This window comes from Aotus nancymaae, unplaced genomic scaffold (assembly GCF_030222135.1).
Source record: "Aotus nancymaae isolate 86718 unplaced genomic scaffold, 86718_ANA_hifiasm-v0.15.2.pri h1tg000028l, whole genome shotgun sequence".
Taxonomy (NCBI): domain Eukaryota; kingdom Metazoa; phylum Chordata; class Mammalia; order Primates; family Aotidae; genus Aotus; species Aotus nancymaae.
Window position 1 is genome coordinate 35,324,541 of NW_026988441.1, and position 20,420 is coordinate 35,344,960.

The 20,420-nt window shown below is 41.9% G+C and overlaps 2 protein-coding genes across 5 annotated transcripts in view; one reads left to right on the plus strand and one right to left on the minus strand.

The window, feature by feature from the left end:
- ZNF266 (zinc finger protein 266) overlaps positions 1-20,420 on the plus strand; it is a 68,531-nt gene that overhangs the window by 44,681 nt on the left and 3,430 nt on the right. The window lies entirely within an intron of this gene.
- ZNF177 (zinc finger protein 177) overlaps positions 6,613-20,420 on the minus strand; it is a 53,550-nt gene continuing 39,742 nt past the window's right edge. For 3 of the 4 annotated variants that reach the window (XM_064381930.1, XM_064381931.1, XM_012436128.3), the window contains one exon: positions 6,613-20,030. In XM_064381930.1, coding sequence (XP_064238000.1) covers positions 18,924-20,030 — 1,107 coding nt within the window. In that variant the 3' untranslated portion in view covers positions 6,613-18,923. Of the gene's footprint in view, positions 20,110-20,420 lie in introns of all 4 variants that reach the window. The other variant, XM_012436129.3, reaches the window with a different exon arrangement.

Below are 20,420 nucleotides of genomic sequence, written 5' to 3' on the forward strand. Positions count from 1 at the left end.
TTTACTACATTCTTACTGATTTTCTACCTGCTGGATCTATCCGTTTCTGATAGAGGGTATTTAAATCTCCAGCAATTATAGTGGTTTTATCTATTTCTCCTTGCAGTTCTATTAGCTTGTATCTCATGTACTGTGATGCTCTGTTAGGTGCACACACATTAAGGATTGTTACGACTTCTTGGAATATTGACCTCTTTAAGTTATGCCCCTCTTTATCCCAGATAACTTTCCTTGATATGACGTCTGCTCTGGGCCAGGCACAGGGTCTCACATCTGTAACCCAGAACTTTGGGAGGCTGTGGTGGGAGGATCGATTGAGGCTAGGAGTTTGAGACCAGCCTGGGCAATGTAGCAAGACCCCATGTCTATAAAAAAAAATTTCAACTGGGTACAGTGGCTCATGTTTGTAATCCCAGCGCTTTGGGAGGCTGAGGTGGGCGGATTATGAGGTCAGGAGTTTGAGACCATCCTGGCCAACATAATGAAAACCTGTGTCTACTAAAAATACAAAAGAATTAGTTGGGCGCCGGGCGCGGTGGCTCACGCCTGTAATCCCAGCACTTTGGGAGGCCAAGGCAGGTGGATCACGAGGTCAAGAGATCGAGACCATCCTGGTCAACATGGTGAAACCCCGTCTCTACTAAAAATACAAAAAATTAGCTGGGCACGGTGGCGCGTGCCTGTAATCCCAGCTACTCAGGAGGCTGAGGCAGGAGAATTGCCTGAACCCAGGAGGCAGAGGTTGCAGTGAGCTGAGATCGCGCCATTGCACTCCAGCCTGGGTAACAAGAGCAAAACTCCGTCTCAAAAAAAAAAAAAAAAAAAAAAAAAAAAAAAAAAAAATTAGTTGGGCATAGAGGCATGTGCCTGTAATCCCAGCTGCTCAAGAGGCTGAGGCAGGAGAATCGGTTGAACCTGGGAATTGGAGGTTGCAGTGAGCCTAGATTGTGCCACTGTACTCCAGCCTGGGGATAGAGCTAGACTCCATCTCAAAAAAAAAAAAAAAAAAAAATTGAAGTGTACTTTGTCTGAAATTAATATAGCTACTCCTGCATGGATTTGTTAACATAATGTATAATGGCCAAAAAGTCTGAAATCTCAGGGTAGTATTCGTTATACTTTTTTTGATTAATAATTAGACCCATTGATGTAAATATTAGAGGTGCTTCACCTATAAAGATATGTCATAGTTGAAAAAAGACATATTAAACATATACTTTGAGAATGTAATATATAATGTGTGTGTGTATATATATTTATATATATAATTTTTTTTTTGATGGAGTATCTGTTTCCCAGGCTGGAATGCAGTAGTACAACTTGGCTCACTGCAACCTCTGCCTTCCAGGTTCAAGCGATTCTTCTTCTTCTTCTTTTTTTTTTAATAGAGACTGGGGTTTCACCTTTTTGGCCAGGATGGTCTCAATCTCTTGACCTCGTGATCCGCCCGCCTCTGCCTCCCAAAGTGCTGGGATTACAGGCGTGAGCAACTGTGCCCGGCCTATTCAAGCGATTCTTATGTCTTAGCCTCCATGTTGGCCAGGCTGGTCTCGAACTCTTGACTCCAAGTGATCCGCCCGCCTTAGCCTCCCTAAATGTTGGGATTGCAGGCATGAGCGAGAATCCAGAATCCAGAAAATGTAATTTGTGAATGAGATAGCTCTGTGGTTTTCCTTCTCTGTCACCGTATCTGGTGCATAGTAAGGTTGTGCCAGCCTCATAAGGGTAGTTGGGGGAAGATTTCCTCTTGACTAGTATTTTTTGTCAGGGGTAGATTAGGTTTAGGTTTTTTGATTGCCCTAATTGTGTGGCTAATGATGATGAATGCTCTTGTAACCACCACCCAGCTCAAGACCTAGAACTCTGTCTGTTTTCCCACATGCCCCTCAAATACTGTGTCCTGGTCACAACTGCCTCTTTCTTCCCTCAAAGTAACCGCTCTGATGACTTTTATAGTAATCGTTTATTGCCTTTCACCCAGATGTGGAACCCCAAACGTTATTTAATTTTTGCTCATTTTTGGATGTCATTTTTACTCTTTCCCCTTTTTTTATTTTTTGAAGCTCTTGGGTTAAGATCTAGAGTTACGTATAGTGTGGATTTTGCTAATTGCATCCTCATAGTGTTGTCAGCGTATTTCTTTTTATATCACAGTTGTACCTGGAGATAAGATTCAGTTTCATTTTTGGGGAGGTGGTGGCACATATGATCTTGGATCAGAAGTTACATCATGTACAGTTGTGTCTCTTTTGTGTTAGCAGTCATTGGTGCTCAGTCATTTTGGTGCCTAGACCCAAATTTATTTATTTATTTATTTTTGAGATTGGAGTCTTGCTATGTCACCTAGGCTGGAGTGCAGTGGCACGATCTCAACTCACCACAACCTCTGCCTCCCAGGTTCAAGTGATTCGCCTGCCTCAGCCTCCTGAGTAGCAGGGATTACAGGTGTGTGCCACTGTGCCCAGCTAACTTTTGTGTTTTTTTAGTAGAGATGGCATTTAGCCATATTGGCCAGACTGGTCTTGAACTCCTGACCTCAGGTGATGGACCCGCCTTGGCCTCCCAAAGTGCTGGGATTATAGGTGTAAGCCATTGTGCCCAGCCGGGTTAAAAATTTTTTTTTTTTTGAAGAGACATGGTTTCATTCTGTTACCCAGGCTGTAGTGGAGGGGCACAGTCATACCTCACTGCAGCCTTGACTTTTGGGTTCAAGCAGTACTCTCACCTCAGCCTTCTAAGTATCTGTGGCCACAGGGCATGTACCACCATGCCCAGCAAATCTTTTTGTTTTTTATAGAGATAAGGCTTTGCTTTGTTGCCCAGGCTGGTCTCAAACTCCTGGGCTGAAGGGATCTCCTCACCTCAGCCTCCCAATGTGTTGGGATTACAGGTGTGAGCCACAATGCCTGGCCTAGATCCATTCAATTTTTTTTCTTCTCTTTTTTTATTACAAAGAGCTCTTGGCATGGAGATCCATTAATTTTTAATAAACTGGCTGGACATGGTGGCTCACACCTGTAATCCCAGCACTTTTGGGAGGCCTAGGCAGGCAGATCACAAGGTCAGGAGTTCAAGACCAGCCAGACCAACATGGTGAAACCCTGTCTCTACTAAAAATACAAAAAGTAGCCAGCCATGGTGGTGTGCACCTGTAATCTCAGCTACTCAGGAGGCTGAGGCAGGAGAATTGCTTAAACCTGGGAGGCAGAGGTTGCAGTGAGTCGAGATGACACTACTGTACTCCAGCCTGGGTGATAGAGTGAGAGTCTGTTTCAAAAAAAAAAATTTTTTTTTTTTCTTTATCCTTCTCCATCTCTTCAGTATTCTGAATTTTTTTTTTTTTTTAAATTTTTAAATAAACTGCTGAATGTGTTAGCTGGAATGTGTTCTAGTTACCATTGGGTAAGTTGGTGGTAGAGTTCATAGAATTCTGGTAAATTGGTACCAAGAAGTTGGGTGTTAATGACAATAAGAAATACCTGAACATGTGGAAACAGCTTTGAAACTGGGTATAATGGGCAGAGGATAGAATAATTTGGAGGAGCAGACTAGAAAAGCCCATATTCTGATGAAGGCTTAGAAGACAAGAATGCTAGGAAAAGATCTGGAACTCCTTAGAGATTTATTAAGCGTCTATGGCTAGAATGCCGATAGAAATATGGACCGTAAAGGCCGTTCTAATGCGGTTTCAGGTGGAATTGAGAAAAGCGGGATTGGAAACTGCAATAAAGGCTGTCTTTGTTATAAATTCCCAGAAGCCTGTCTGGACTGTATCCATGCCTGAGGGCTTTGTGGAGGCCTAATGAACTAGGGTATGTGGCAGTAGAAATTTTTTTTTTTTTTTTGAGGCGGAGTTTTGCTCTTGTTGCCCAGGCTGGAGGGCAATGGCACAATCTCAACTCACTGCAACTTCTGCCTCCTGGGTTCAAGTGATTCTCCTGCCTCAGCCTCCCGAGTGGCTGGGATTACAGGTGCCCACCACCACACCTGGCTAATTTTTTGTATTTTTAGTACAGATGGGGTTTCACTATGTTGGCCAGGCTGTTCTTGAACTCCTGACCTCAGGCAGTCCACCCGCCTCAGCCTCCCAAAGTGCTGGGATTATAGGCGTGAGCCACTGTGCCCAGCCAGCAGTAGAAATTTCTAAGCAAAACATAGGAGGAATTGCATGCTTACTTTTGGCTATTTGTGTTGAGATTCAGAAGCAAAAGAGCAATTTAAAGACAGAATTGATGTTAAAAGAGAAGCAGAGGGGAAAAAGTTGGAAAACTCTCAGTCCGGCCTCAGAGTGAAAAAATGTGCTCTGGAGGTGGAAGCTAAGGTTGTACCCTAGTGATACTTTGCTAAAGAGATTAGCACAGATAGAAGGGTGCTGTTACTCAAAACAGTAGAAGAAAGACCCTAAAGGCATTTCAGAGATTTTCAAGGTTGCCCCTCACATTACAGGCCTAGAGGCCTAAGAGGGCACAGTGGCTTCAGGAGACAGACCAGTCACTCACTCTTCATCGTTTGCTGCTCAGAGTTGCCTTGGGACTCTGCTCTCTGCACCTCAGCACAGTGCTCTGTGGCTGCCCAGCTACGAGTGACCCCAGGTGCAGCTCTTGCCCTCCAGAACGTACAAGTCATACACTAGGGTGGCATCCATCTGCAGCTATTTTTGCAGACTTGGAGAACAGAAGAGCTGTGGAGGTTTGGCAGTTTCCACCCTGATTTCAAAGGATGTTATCAAAAGCCTGGAGGCCTAAGCATAGACTTGTAAGGATGGAACAACTGCAGAGAGTCTCCCCACCAGAGCACGTGGGGCAGAAATGTGAGGTTGGGGCTGCTGCAGAGTCCCCACTAGGGCAATACCTAGTGAACTATGGGAGCAAGAGTGCCATCAGGACCCCAAAACTGTGGCGTAACCAGCAGCATGCAACACCCACCTGGAAGTCTTTAGGCATGAGACCCCAAACCATATAAGCCACCATTTGGGATGCACCCAACAAAGCCAGAGAGGCCGGGCTGCCTGAGGCCTCGGGGTCAAACTGTGACCTCACTGTGTCCGGGAGGCAGCACATGGAGTCAAAAGGGATGATTCTCCAGCTTGAAGACTTACGGTCTGCCTTGCCGGGTTTCAGACTTTATTGGGGCCTCTTACTTTTTTGTTTTCTTTTGCTTATTCCCCGCTTTTGGAATGCAGATGTTTCTTTTATGCCTGTATCACTATTGTCTTTTTTTTTTTTTTTTGAGACAGAGTCTTGCTCTGCCACCCAGGCTGAAGTGCAGTGGCACAATCTTGGCTCACTGCAACCTCGCCTCCCTGGTTTAAGCAATTCTCCTGCCTCAGTCTCCTGAGTAGCTGGGACTACAGGCACATGCCACCACGCCTGGCTAATTTTTTGTATTTTTAGTAGAGATGGGGTTTCACCTTGTTAGCCAGGATGGTCTCGATCTCCTGACCTTGTGATCCACCCGCCTCAGCCTCCCAAAGTGTCCTGTGCCCAGCCCACTACTGTCTCTTGAGAGTAGGCTCACAGATGGATGATACTCAGGACTTTGGACTTTAGAGTTGGTGATGTAATGACTTAAGACGCTGAGGCTATAGAGAGGGAATGAATGTACTTATATGTGAGAAGAACATGAGTTTTTGAGGGCCAGGGGTGGAATGCTACAGTCTGAGTATTTGTCCCCTCCAAAACTCATGTTGAAATTTAATCCCCAATGTGGCAGTATTCAGAAGTGGGGCCTTTAAGAGATGACTGGACTTGAGGGCTTTGCCTTCTTGAATGAATTCATTTATTAATTAATGGATCAATGGGTTAATAGATTAATAGGTTATGTGAGTGGAACTGGTGACTTTTTTTTTTTTTTTTTAAAGAGAGTCAGGGTCTTGTGCTTGGTCACCCAGGCTGGAGTGCAGTGGCACAGTCATGGTTTACTGTAGCCTCAACCTCCTGGCCTTAAGCAGTCCTCCCACCTCAGCCTCCCAAGTAGCTAGGACCACAGGTGCACACCACCATGCCCAGCTTATTTAAAAAACATTTTTTTTTGTAGAGACGGAGTCGTGCTTTGTTTCCCAAACTGTTCTCAAACTTTTGGCCTCAAGCAGTCCTCCTACTTTGGCCTCCCAAAGTGCTGGTATTACAGGCATGAGCTCTCCTGTACCCTGCAGGACTAGTGGCTTTAGAAAAAGAGGAGAGCCAGGTGCAGTGCCTCATACTTAATAATCCCAGTGCTTTGGAAGGCCAAGACAGGAGGATCACTGGAGGCCTAGGTGAGATCACTTCAGTCCAGGAGTTTGAGACCAGCCTGGGCAACTTAGTGAGACCCCATCTCTACAAAAAATACAAAAATTTCCCAGGTGTGGTAGCGTGTGTCTGCAGTCCCAGCTATTTGGGAGGCTGAGGTGAGATGATTGCTTGAGCCTGGGAGGTTGAGGCTGCAGTGAGCCATGATCATGCCACTGCACTCCAGCCTGGGTGACAAAGTGAGACCCAGTCTGGGGAAAAAAAACAAAAACAAAGCTGGAGGCATCAAACTATCTGACTTCAAACTACACTACAAGCCTTCAGTAAGCAAAACAGCATGTACTGGTGTAAAAGCAGATATATAGACCCTGGAACATATTACTGAATTCACACTATGTTATTGTTGCTTTAATCAATCATCTTTAAATTTAAAAAAATAGCATTTTATATTCATCCACCTGTTTGCCCTTCCATACTCCCATTTCATCCCCTCAAGCTGCATGCACTTCAGTCTGCGATTATTTCCCTTCACTATGAAACACTTCCTGCAGTATTTCCTGTAGCAAAAGTTTGAGTTTATCTTGTCAGCTTGTCTCAAAATGGAATTGTCTTTTATTTTTGAAGAATTTTTTTTTTTGCAAAGCATATTAGGTTTGAGTTGTTTCTCTCTTTCAGCACTTTAATGTTTTTCTTCTTCCTGTTTTGACTGCTGAGAAGTCTGTCACTTTTTAAAAAAATCCTGAACGTAATAACTTTTTCTGGCTTTTCAGTATTTTTTTTTTTTTAACAGATTGACAGTGAATTGTCTAAATGTGGCTTTCTTTGCATTTTATCCTGCTTGAATTTGCTGAGCTTGAATCTGTTGATGTTTTTAATCAGTTTTAGAAAACATTTTTTTTTTGCTTGCTATTTATGCATGTATTTTCTTTATTCTTTTTAAAATTTATTTAACTTTAGGTGCATATTATATCTGACATTTCTCCCCATGTTATCCCTCCTCACCCTCCCCTCCCTCCCCACCCCCTGCTGTCTCTCCCCTACCCCCCCAGCTACCCCCAGTGTGTGATGCTCCTCTCCCTGAGTCCACGTGTTCTCATTGTTCAACACCCACCTATGAGTGAGAACATGTGGTGTTTGGCTTTCTGTTCTTGTGTCACTTTGCTGAGAATGATGGTTTCCAGATTCATCCAAGTCCCTACAAAGGACACGAACTCATTGTTTTTTATAGCTGCATAGTATTCCATGGTGTACATGTACCACATTTTCTTTGTCCATTCTATCATTGATGGGCATTTGGGTTGGTTCCAGGTCTTTGCTATTGTACACAGGGCCACAATGAACATACGTGTGCATGTGTCTTTATAATAGAACGATTTATTGTTCTTTGGGTATATGCCCAGTAATGGGATTGCTGGGTCAAATGGACTTTCTATTTCTAGATCCTTGAGAAATCGCCACACTGTCTTCCACAGTGGTTGAACTAATTTACACTCCCACCAGCTGTGTAAGAGTGTTCCTATTTCTCCACATCCTCTCCAGCATCTGTCTTCAGATTTTTTAATGATCGCCATTCTAACTGGCGTGAAATGATAACAGTGTGGTTTTGATTTGCATTTCTCTAATGACCAGTGATGATGAGCATTTTTTCATGTTTGTTGGCCTCATATATGTCTTCTTTTGAAAAGTGTCGATAGCCTTTGCCCACTTTTGAATGGGGTTATTTTTTTCTTGTATATGTTTTAGTTCTTTGTAGATTCTGGTTATTAGCCCTTTGTCTGATGGGTAGATTGCAAAAATTTTTTCCCATTCTGTTGGTTGCTGATTCGCTCTAATGATGGTTTCTTTTGCTGTACAGAAGCTCTGAATTTTAATTAGATCCCATTTGTCTATCTTGGCTTTTATTGCCATTGCTTTTGGTGTTTTAGTCATGAAGTCCTTGCCTATGCCTATGTCCTGGATGGTTTTGCCTACGTTTTCTTCTAGTGTTTTTATGGTGTTAGGTTTTATGTCTAAATCTTTAATCCATCTGGAGTGAATTTTCGTGTAAGGTGACAGGTAGGGGTCCAGTTTCTGCTTTCTGCACATTGCTAGCCAGTTTTCCCACCACCATTTATTAAACATTGAGTCCTTTCCCCATTGCTTGTTTCTGCCAGGTTTGTCAAAGATCAGATGGTTGTAGATGTGTGGTGTTTCTTCCGGGGCCTCTGTTCTGTTCCATTGGTCTATGTCTCTGTTTTGGTACCAGTACCATGCTGTTTTGATTACTGTAGCCTTGCAGTATAGTTTGAAGTCTGGCAGTGTGATGCCTCCGGCTTCTTTTTGCTTAGGATTTTCTTGGCTGTGCAGGCTCTCCTGTGATTCCATATGAAGTTTAAAGTGTTTTTTTCCAGTTCTGTGAAGAAGGTCATTGGTAGCTTGATGGTGATAGTGTTGAATCTACAGATTACTTTGGGCAGTATGGCCATTTTCACAATATTCTTCCTAACCATGAGCATGGAATGTTTTTCCATCTGTTTGTGTCCTCTCTTATTTCATTGAGCAGTGGTTTGTATTCTCCTTGAAGAGGTCCTTTACATCCTTTGTTAGTTGTATTCCTAGGTATTTTATTCTTTTTGGAGCAATTGTGAATGGTAGTTCGCTCTTAATTAGGCTGTTTGTCTGTTGTTGGTATATAGGAATGCTGGTGATTTCTGCACACTGATTTTATATCCTGAGATTTTGCCGAAGTTGCTTATCAGTTTGAGAAGATTTTGGGCTGAGACGATGGGGTCTTCTAGATAGACAATCATGTCATCTGCAAATACAGACAGTTTGACTTCCTCCTTTCCTAATTGAATACCCTTTCTTTCTTTTTCTTGCCTGATTGCTCTGGCTAGAACTTCCAATACTATATTGAATAGGAGCAGTGAGAGGAGGGCATCCTTGTCTAGTTCCTGATTTCAAAGGGAATTCTTCCAGCTTTTGCCTGTTCAGTATGATATTGGCTGTAGGTTTGTCATATATAGCTTATCATTTTATGATACATTCCGTCAATACTTAGTTTATTGAGAGTTTTTAGCATGAAGGGCTGTTAAATTTTGTTGAAGGCCTTCTCTACATCTACTGAGATAATTGTGGTTTTTGTCTTTGGTTCCGTTTATGTGATGGATTACATTTACGGATTTGCATATGTTGAACCAGCCCTGCATCCCTGGGATGAAGCCTACTTGATCGTAATGGATAAGCTTCTTGATGTGCTGTTGCAATGTTTGCCAGTATTTTATTGAAGCTTTTTGTGTCAATGTTCATCATGGATATTGGCCTGAAGTTTTCTTTTTTAGTTGAGTCTCTGCCCGGTTTTGGTACCAGGATGATGTTGGTCTCATAAAATGAGTTAGGGAGGATTCCCTCCTTTTGTATTGTTTCAAACAGTTTCAGAAGGAATGGAACCAGCTCCTCTTTGTACGTCTGGTAGAATTCAGCTGTGAACCCATCTGGACCTGGACTTTTTTTGGTTGGTAGGCTATTGATTGCTGCCTCTATTTCAGCCCTTGTTATTGGTCTATTCAGGGTTTCAACTTCCTCCTTGTTTTGGTAGAGTACAAGTGTCTAGGAATTTATCCATTTCTTCCTGGTTTACTGCTTTATGTGCATAGAGCTGTCTGTAGTAATCTCTGATGGTAGTTTGTATTTCTGTGGGATCAGTGGTGATATCCCCTTTATCGTTTTTTATTGCATCTATTTGATTCTTCTCCCTTTTCCTTTTTATTAATCTGGCTATCAGTCTGTCTATTTTGTTGATCTTTTCAAAAAAACAGCTCCTGGATTTATTGATTTTTTTGAAGGGTTTTTTGTGTCTCTATCTCCTTCAGTACACTCATTGGTTTTTTGTGCCCGTAAGTTTGGCACATTTCTGTTAACTTCTCCCCCACTTTTATTTGCTACATTTAGTTTGCTTTTAAGCCCACTTACAGAAAGTACTTTTTTTTTTAATTTCAAAGATTGTAACTTTTTACCTCTGGGTTGTCTGTTTCTACTTTAGAGATTCCACTAATATATTGCAGTTCTATGTATTTTCATCCATTTGAAATTTTTTTGTTTGAATGTATCTGTGATAATTTTGAAAGTGCCCCTATAAACTTTATAAAATTAATCAGGAAAGAAGGGAGGACGACAAATGAAAAACCACGCTTATAACACGTTCAGCATTAATCATTAAGTTTACTCTCACACTTGCTTCTTTATAGTTCATTGGTGTCTACTGTCCTAGAATTACATAGACACTGTGTATTAGTCTGTTCTTATGCAGCTAATAAGGACATACCTGAGACTAGGTAATTTGTAAAGAGGTTTAATGGAGTTATAGGCCCACATGGCTGGGCAGGCCTCGCGATCATGACCAAAAACGAAGGAAGAGCAAAGGGATATCTCATATGGTGGTAGGCAAAAGAGTGTATGCAAGGGTACTGCCCTTTTATAAAATCATACCTACTCATGAGACTTATTTGCCATCATGAGAACAGCATGGGGAAAACTCGCCCCCATGATTCAGTTACCTCCTACTGGGTCCTTTCCATGACAGGTGGGGATTATTACAATTCAAGGTGAGATTTGGGTGGGGACACAGAGGCAAACCATATCATCCTGTTACAAGATTATATTTCCCCTTAATTGGTCTATTCATAACAACTTGACCAGTTTGGCCAGGCATGGTGGGTCACGCCTGTAATCCCAGGACTTTGGGAAGCTAAGGCAGGTGGATCACAAGGTTGGGAGTTCAAGACCAGCCTGGCCAACATGGTGAAACCCCGTCTCTATTAAAAATACAAAAATTAGCTGGGCATGGTGGCCTGTAATCCCAGCTACTCCCAAGGCTGAGGCAGGAGAATTGCTTGAACTGGGACCTGAGAGGTGGAGGTTGCAGTGAGCTGAGATTGCACCACTGCATTTCAGCCTGGGCTATAGATCAGAACTCCGTTTCAAAACAACAACAAAAACATTAAGTTTTCCCTTGAGATATATATTTTTTATTGTATTTGGGCTGTGGGGTACTTGTGAACATCCTACATCCTGCAGGACTGTAGCATAGGTACATACATGCCATGGTGGTTTGCTGTCTCCATTCTCCCTCCCCCCGTCGCCTACATCAGGCATTTGTCCTGGTGTTATCCCTCTGATCCTCGCCACCTCCGCTTGCTGTCCCTCCCCTCCCCTGTATCCCCCAACCTAGCCCTTTGAGTGTTTTTCCCTTCCTGGTGCCCAAGTACTCTCATTGTTCATCATCCGTCTGTGAGTGAAAACGTGGTGTTTGGTTTTCTGTCCTTGTGCCAATTTGCTGAGAACGATGGTTTCTAGATTCATCCATGTTTCTACAAAGGACATGAACTCATCGTTTTTTTATGACTTCATAGTATTCCATGGTATATATGTGCCATATTTTTTTTTGTCCAGTCTATCATTGATGGGCATTTGGGTTGGTTCCAGGTCTTTGCTATTGTAAACAGTGCTGCAGTGAACATAGATGTGCATGTGTCTTTATGATAGAACAATGTATAATCTTTTGGGTATATACCCAGTAATGGGATTGCTGGGTCAAATGAAATTTCTATTTCTAGATTCTTGAGGAATTGCCACACCGTCTTCCACAATGGTTGAACTAATTTGCACTCCCACCAACAGTGTAAAAGTGTTCCTTTTTCTCCTCTCCAGCATCTGTTGTCTCCCGATTTTTTAATGATCACCCTTCTAACTGGTGTGAGATAGTATCTCAGTGTGGTTTTGATTTTCATTTCTCTAATGACCAACGATGATCAGCATTTTTCATATGTTTGTTTGCCGCATATTTGTCTTCTTTTCAAAAATGTCTGTTCATATCCTTTGTCCACTTTTGAATGGGTTTGGTTTTTTCTTGTAAATTTGCTTTAGTTCTTTGTAGATTCTGGATATTAGCCCTTTGATGGGTAGATTGCAAAATTTTTTTCCCATTCTGTTGGTTCCCAGTTTACTCTAATGATTGTTTCTTTTGCTGTGCAGAAACTCTTAAGTTTACTTAGATCCCATTTGTCTATTTTGGCTTTTGTTGCCATTGCTTTTGGTGTTTTAGTCATGAAGTCCTTGCCTGTGCCTATGTCCTGAATGGTGTTGCCTAGGTTTTTTGCTAGGGTTTTTATGGTGTTAGTTCTTAAGTTTAAATCGTTAATCCATCTGGAGTTAATTTTTGTATAAGGTGTAAGGAAGGGGTCCAGTTTCAGCTTCCTGAATATGGCTAGCCAGTTTTCCCAACACCATTTATTAAACAGGGAATCCTTTCCCCATTGCTTGTTTTTTGTTGTGGTCCGTGAGATCGGCACGTCTGCTGGGGGTCTCTTGACCAGCAAGAGGGTCTCAATACCTGGGAGAGAGTGCGTGGAAGAAAAGAATGACAGAAAGAATGAAGTCTGGAGGGCTGAATCAGGCCATGCCCAAGACAGCAGTTTATTCTCGTGCACAAGAGTTTATATATGTTTTTACATACAGTGACTGACGTAGGTCCCATTACAAAAGTATTATCAGGAGGGAACAGAAAATTACAAAGTAAGCAGGGGAGGGCGTAGCATACAGGTTTATCTAAAGGTCACTGAACACAAAACAAACAAAAGATTCTTATCCTCTTATCAATAACTACAGTTACAGTAAGTAACATCAAGGCAAGCGATAATTTGAGGGGTAGCAATTTTCTAGTAACATTTGAGCGATCAGAGGATTTAGTGAATGCAGGTAAACAGAGTCATAAAACCAGCCCAGAACGGGAACTTCAAGGGAGACAATAGTCTCATAAATGATCACACTTGGCGTTACCTTAGTCATGCCATTAGATCAGTGAACCAAGAATAGGCTTCTGCAAACTCAGGCTTCTATCACTTCCTTCTTTTTCCTTAGCTCGACTGCCCCCAGCCAGGGTGAAACATGTCTGGGCTCTAACTCCGTAATGGCGGAGACACGGAGGGGTCTCTACACTGGTGTAGTGATCCCCATAGTTTTTGTCCAGTTTGTCAAAGATCAGATAGTTGTAGATGTGTGGCATTCCTTCTGAGACCTCTGTTCTGTTCCATTGGTCTATATCTGTTTTGGTACCAGTACCATGCTGTTTTGATTACTGTAGCCTCGTAGTATAGTTTGCAGTCAGGTAGCGTGATTCCCCCAGCTTTGTTCTTTTTGCTTAGGATTGTCTTGGCTATGCGGGCTCTCTTTTGGTTCCATATGTAGTGTTTTTTTCCCAGTTCTGTGAAGAAGGTCAGTGGTAGCTTGATGGGGATAGCATTGAATCTGTAAATTACTTTGGGCAGTATGGCCATTTTCACAATACTGATTCTTCCTAACCATGAGCATGGAATGTTCTTTCATCTCTTTGTGTCCTCTCTTATTTCCTTGATCACTGGTTTGTAGTTCTCCTTGAAGAGATCTTTTGCATCCTTTGTTAGTTGTATTCCTAGGTATTTTATTCTCCTTGTAGCAATTGTAATTGGGAGTTTGTTTACTCATGATTTGGCTGTTTGTCTATTATTAGTGTATAGGAATGCTTGTGATTTCTGCACATTGACTTTGTATCCTGAGACTTTGCCAAAGTTGCTTATTAGCTTAAGGAGGTTCTGGGCTGAGACTATGGGGTCTTCTAAATATACGATCATGTCATCTGCAAATAGGGACAATTTGACTACTTCTTTTCCTAATTGAATACGCTTTATTTCTATTTCTTGCCTAATTGCTCTGGCCAGAACTTCCAACACTATATTGAATAGGAGTGGTGAGAGGGCATCTTTGTCTACTGCCAGTTTTAAAGGGAATGCTTCTAGTTTTCGCCCATTCAGTATGATATTGGCAATGGGCTTCTCGTAAATAGCTTTTATTGTTTTGAGATACATTCCATCAATACCTAGTTTATTGAGAGTTTTTAGCATAAAGGCTGTCAAATTTTGTCCAAGGCCTTCTCTGCATCTATTGAGATAATCATGTGGTTTTTGTCTTTGGTTCTGTTTATGTGGTGAGTATATGCGGTGAATTACAGTTATAGATTTGCATATGTTGAGCCAGCCTTGCATTCCTAGGATGAAGCCTACTTGATCATGGTGGATAAGCTTTTTGATGTGCTGTTGGATTTGGTTTGTCAATATTTTATTGAAGATTTTTTGCATCAATGTTCATTATGGATATTGGCCTGTAGTTTTCTTTTTTAGTTTTGTTTCTACCAGATTTTTGGTATCAGGATGATGTTGGTTTCATAGAAAGAGTTACAGATGATTCCCTCTTTTTGTATTGTTTGGAATAGTTTCAACAGTAATGGTACCAGCTCCTCTTTGTATGTCTGGTAGAATTCAGCTGTGAACCTGTCTGGACCTGGCCTTTTTTTGGTAGGTAGGCTATTAATTGCTGCCTCGACTTCAGACCTTGTTATTGGTCTATTCAGGGTTTCAACAACTTCTTGGCTTAGTCTTCGGAGTGTGCAAGTGTCCAGGAATTTATCCATTTCTTCCTAATATACTGGTTTATGTGCATAGAGTTGTTTGTAGTAATGTCTGATGTTTGCATTTCTGAGGAATTGGTGATGATCTCCCATTTATCATTTTTTATTGCATCTATTCGATTCTTCTCTCTGTTCTTTCTTATTATTCTAGCTAGTGGGCTGTTTTGTTGATCTTTTCAAAAAACCAGGTCCTGGATTTATTATTTTTTTTGAAGGTTTTTTTTCTTTCTCTGTCTCCTTCAGTTCTGCTCTGATCTTAGTTATTTTTCTTCTGCTTTCAAGTTTTTTTGATCTTGCTCCTCTAGCTCTTTCAATTTGGACGATAGGGTGTCTACTGTAGATCTTCCTGTTTCTCATGTGGGCATTTATTGCTATAAATTTCCCTCTAGACACTGCTTTAAATGTGTCCCATAGGATCTGCTACATTTTGTCTTCATTCTTGTTGGTTTCGAAGAACATTCTTATTTCTGCCTTCATTTCATTGTTCATTTGTCATTCAGGAGTAAGTTGTTCAGTTTCCATGCGATTGTGCAGTTTTGAGTGCTTTTCTTAATCCTGAATTCTAATTTGTGCTGTGGTCTGACAGACTTATGATTTCTGTTCTTCTGCGTTTGCTGAGGAGTGATTTACTTCCAATTAGGTGGTCAATTTTAGAGTAAGTGCAGTTTGGTGCTGAGAAGAATGTGTATTCTGTGGATTTGGGGTGGAGTGTCCTATAAATGTTTATTAGGTCCACTGGTCCAGATCTGCGTTCAAGTCCTGGATATCTTTGTTGACTTTCTGTCTCATTGATCTGTCCAATATTGTCAGTGGAGTCTTAAAGTCTCCCATTATTACTGTGAGGCTAAGTCTCTTTGTAGCCATTAAGAACTTGCTTTCTGTATCTGGTGCTCTTGCATTGGTTGCATATATAGGACAGTCAGCTCTTCTTGTTGCATTGATCCTTTTACCATTATGTAATGCCCTTCTTTGTCTCTTGATCTTTGTTGGTTTAAAGTCCATTTTATCAGATACTAGGATTGCTACCTCTGCTTTTTTTGCTCTCCATTTGCTTGGTAAATCTTCTTCCATCCGTTATATGAGTCTTTGGATGTGAGATGGGTCTCCTGAATACAGCACACCAATGGGTCTTGACTTTTTTATCCAGTTTGCCAGTCTGTGTCTTTTGATTGGGGTCTTTAGGCCATTTACATTCAACACTAATATTGTTACGTTTGAATTTGATCCTGCCATTTTGTTACTGGCTGGTTCTTTTCCCCGTTAGTGTACATGGTTTCTTCGTTGCCTTGTTGTTGTTTACCATTTGGTACGTTTTTGCAGTGGCTGGTACTGGTTGTTCCTTTCCGTTTAGTACATCAGTAGCTCACATTTATATTAAGTAAATTAATGAACATTAATTTATTAGGGGAAAAGTATGGGCACTAGATAAGACTAATATGACAGTTTGCCAGAAACATATAAAATGAGTAAACTTACATGTACCCAAATATAGTGTCCCTCCAAAAAAATTTTTTTGTGTGAGACATGGTCTCACTCTGTGGCCCAGGCAGGACTGCAATGGTAAATAATCTCAGCTCACTGCTACCTCTGCTTCCTGGGCTGAGGTGATCCCCTTACCTCAGCCTACTGAGTAGCTGGGACTACAGGCGTACACTACCATACCTGACTTTTTTTTTTTTTTTTTTGTATTTTTTGTAAAGATGAAGTTTTGGCTCATTGGCTGGGCTTGGTCTTGAACTGGTAAGCTCAAGTGACCTGCCCACCTTGGGCTCCCAAAGTGCTGTGATTCCAGACATGCACCACTGCACCTGGCCTAGACAGATTTTTTTAAAAAAACAATTTGGCTGGGTGTGGTGGCTCACACTTGTAATCTCAGCACTTCGGGAGGTCATGGCAGGTGGATCCCTTGAGGTGAAGAGTTTGAAACCAGCCTAGCCAACATGGGGAAACCCCACCTGTACTAAAAATATGAAAAAGTAGCCATATATGGTGGCATGTGCCTGTAATCCCAGCTACTTGGAAGGCAGAGACACAAGAATCACCTGAACCCAGAAGGTGGAAGGTGCAGTGAGCTAAGATCACACCACTGCACTCCAACATGGGCAACACAGTGAGATAACACCTCAGAAACAAGTTTGACAAGCCACAGTTATAGTATGACATTTTAACATACCACTCTTGGTAAGTGTGTAAATATATAACTTTTTTAGAGCGGGGTCTCATATCTTGCCCAGGTGGTACAAACATGGCTCACTGCATCCTCAACTTTCTGGGTTCAAATGATCCTCCTGCCTCTGCCTCCGCCTCCAGAGTAGCTGAGACTACAGATGTGCAGCCTGTAAAAGTAGCCATATCGGGCCAGGCGCGGTGGCTCATGCCTGTAATTCCAGCACTTTGGGAGGGCAAGGCGGGTGGATCACGAGGTCAAGAGATGGAGACCATCCTAGTCAACATGGTGAAACCCCATCTCTACTAAAAATACAAAAAATTAGCTGGGCACGGTGGTGCGTGCCTGTAATCCCAGCTACTCAGGAGGCTGAGGCAGGAGAATTGCCTGAACTCAGGAGGCGGAGGTTGCGGTGAGCCAAGATCACGCCATTGCACTCCAGCCTGGGTAACAAGAGCGAAACTCCGTTTCAAAAAAAAAAAAAAAAAGTAGCCATATCAAACTTTTTTTTTTTTTTTTTTTTAGAGACAGGGTCTCACTGTGTTGTCTAGGCTGATTACAAGCTCCTAGGCTCAAGTGATCCTCCTGCCTCAGAAAACACAATGTTTTTAACCATACTTGAAAGATTCCTAAAACTTGACCACATATTAGATTTAACACTTGGGACTGAAATCATATGAAAGAGGAATTTCCCACAAGAGCGGTTTAAACCACGTGGTAGTTAAGCAGCTCAGGATTATTGCAACCAGACAATATTGTATCTCCCCTGTTGTTTCATTTAGTATCCTTTCTCTGTCCACCTCTTGATGTATATATTTTCTAGAAAATAAGGAGGGATAAGACAAAGGGCAAATATAGTTAAGAAAAAAAAACACCAGATGAGGTATTCCCATTTTCATGAGCTTCCTTAGAAGCTGTATCCAGTGCCTACTTTGCATGGGCTAGAGATGGGGACACATTTGGCCATTCACAGCTGTAAGGAAAGCTGGGTGATGAGTCCTTTAAAAAATGTCCATATTGCCAGCTTGAACCAAATGGTAAACTTTGTTACTTTAAGAAAGAAGGGGCTGGGTGCGGTGTCTCACACCTGTAATCCCAGCACTTTGGGAGGCCAAGGCAGGTGAATCACCGAGGTCAGGAGGAGTTTGAGATCAGCCAACGTGGTGAAACCGTCTCCACTAAAAATACAAAAATTAGCCAGGCATGGTGGCATACGCCTGTAATCCTAGCTACTCGAGAGCCTGAGACAGGAGAATCACTTGAACCTGGGAGGCAGAGGTTACAGTGAGCCGAGATTGCACCACTGCACTCCAGCCTGGTGACGAGTGAAATTCTATCTCAAAAAAACAAAAACAAGAAGTGAGGAATGGAACAAGGAGGGAGGAATGGATATTGAGACAGCAACTAGTTCTGTCTGCCACAGTATGTCAGTCTCCAGCAACTGTGTTCAAATTGATGTCACATAGAATCTATGTATTTTAGACCACAATGCAATTAAACTGCAAAGATAAAATATTCATAGGATCTACATATTAACATACTTATAAATTAATAAGTTGAGACATGTATAAGGATGAAACACTCACTGATTAAAACCAATTAGAGGCTGGGTGTGGTGGCTCACACCTATAATCAATCCCAGTACTTTGGGAGGCTAAGGCAGGCAGATCATGAAGTCAGGAGTTTAAGACCCAGCCTGGCCAACATGGTGAAACCCTGTCTGTACTAAAGATTTTTTTAAAAAATTAGGTGTGGTGGCGGACACCTGTAATCCCAGCTACTCAGGAGGCTGAGGCAGAATTGCTTGAACCTGGGAGGTGGAAGTGGAGGTTGCAGTGAGCCAAGATAGTGCCATTGTACTCTAGCCCAGGCAACAAGAGCAAGACTCTGTCAAAAAAAAGCAAGCTGTAAACCTTATAGGTTTGTGCCAGTACAACATCTAGAGTTGGGCCAGAAGCACAATGACTATTAAAGGGCTTCTCTCCAGCCTATGTTCTAAAGTGAGAAAGAAGGCATGAAGGACAACAAACACTTTTCTGTAGTCATTTCATTCATGGAATTTCTGGCCAGTGTGGATTCGCTTGTGCATTATAAGGTTAGTGCTTGTGCTAAAGGCTTTTTCACACTGAATACATTTATAAGGCTTCTCTCCAGTGTGAGTTCTCATGTGTACCCTCAGGCAAGAGGAATTCCTAAAGGTCTTCCCACATTCCTTACACTCATAGGTCTTCTCTCCAGTGTGAGTTCTCTTGTGCACAATAAGGTAAGAGCCTGTGCTGAAGGATTTTCCACACTGGTTGCAGTCATAAGGCTTCTCTCCAGTGTGAGAGCGTGTGTGTTTCTTAAGGGATGACTGATCAATGAAAGCTTTTCCACAATCACTGCATTCATAGGGTTTCTCTCCAGTGTGGGTTCTCACATGTTTCTGAAGGGATGAAGGAACAGTGAAAGCCCTCCCACATTCCTTACAGTCATAGGGTTTCTCTCCAGTGTGAGTTCTTTTGTGCACATTCAAATGAGAGCTCTGGCTAAAGGATTTTCCACAGTGATCACACTCATATGGCTTCTCTCCAGTATGAGATCTCATGTGTTTCTTAAGGGAAGACTGAAAAATGAAGGCCTTCCCACAGTCACTGCATTCATAGGGGTTCTCTCCAGTGTGAGTTCTGACACAGTTCTGAAGGGACAAAGGGTCAGTTAAAGTTTTCTCATGTTCATTACGTTTCAAACCCTCCTTCACACTACCAGTCTTTGTGTGGACACTAAGGGGAGAGCTTTTGCCATAGTCACTGCATTCACTGCCTTTCTCTCCATTAGGTATTTGCTCATGTACTGAGAAGGAAGAGTGTAGGCTGAAGGACATATCACATTGATCATACTCATGAGAATTCTCTCCTGTGGGAGTTAAGTGTTTCCTGAGGGATGACTCTTGATTGAAAGCTTTTCCACAATCAGTAAATTCAAGAGTATTCTCTCCAATGTGAATGCTCACGTGACTCCTAAGAGTTGAGGGATGGTTGAAGACTTTGTCATACTTAGTATATTTATATAATTTCTCTCCCTTGCAATATCTTGTACAAATAAAGTGAGTGTTCTTTCTGAATTTCCGACAATGGTTACACTCCAGGGGGTTCTTACCAGGTTGAGTTTGTGCCTGTTGAAAAGGGAGTAAGTCGTGACTAAAAGCTTTTTCACTTTCATCGTATTCACAGGAATTCTCTTCCATGTGGATTCTGCCATATAGGAAGCACATGGTTGTGACTGACATGTTTACTGTTTTCAGTACATGCATACAACTTTTGCCCTATTAGTTTTTTCAAGTTGAATAAGCTCACTGCTCTACCCAAGGCTCTATTGTAGTCCTTCCCAACGAATGGCTTCTTTAATACAGAGTTTTTTAATACTGAGTGAAGAATGAATTATATACTAAATACTTAACACAAAAATCCTATTTAAGTAAATGTTTACTTGTGGTTATTCTCTGTGAGGCAGCAAGCATTAAACTAGGTTTACAGATTTCTCTAATTTCATGAAAATCACTCAG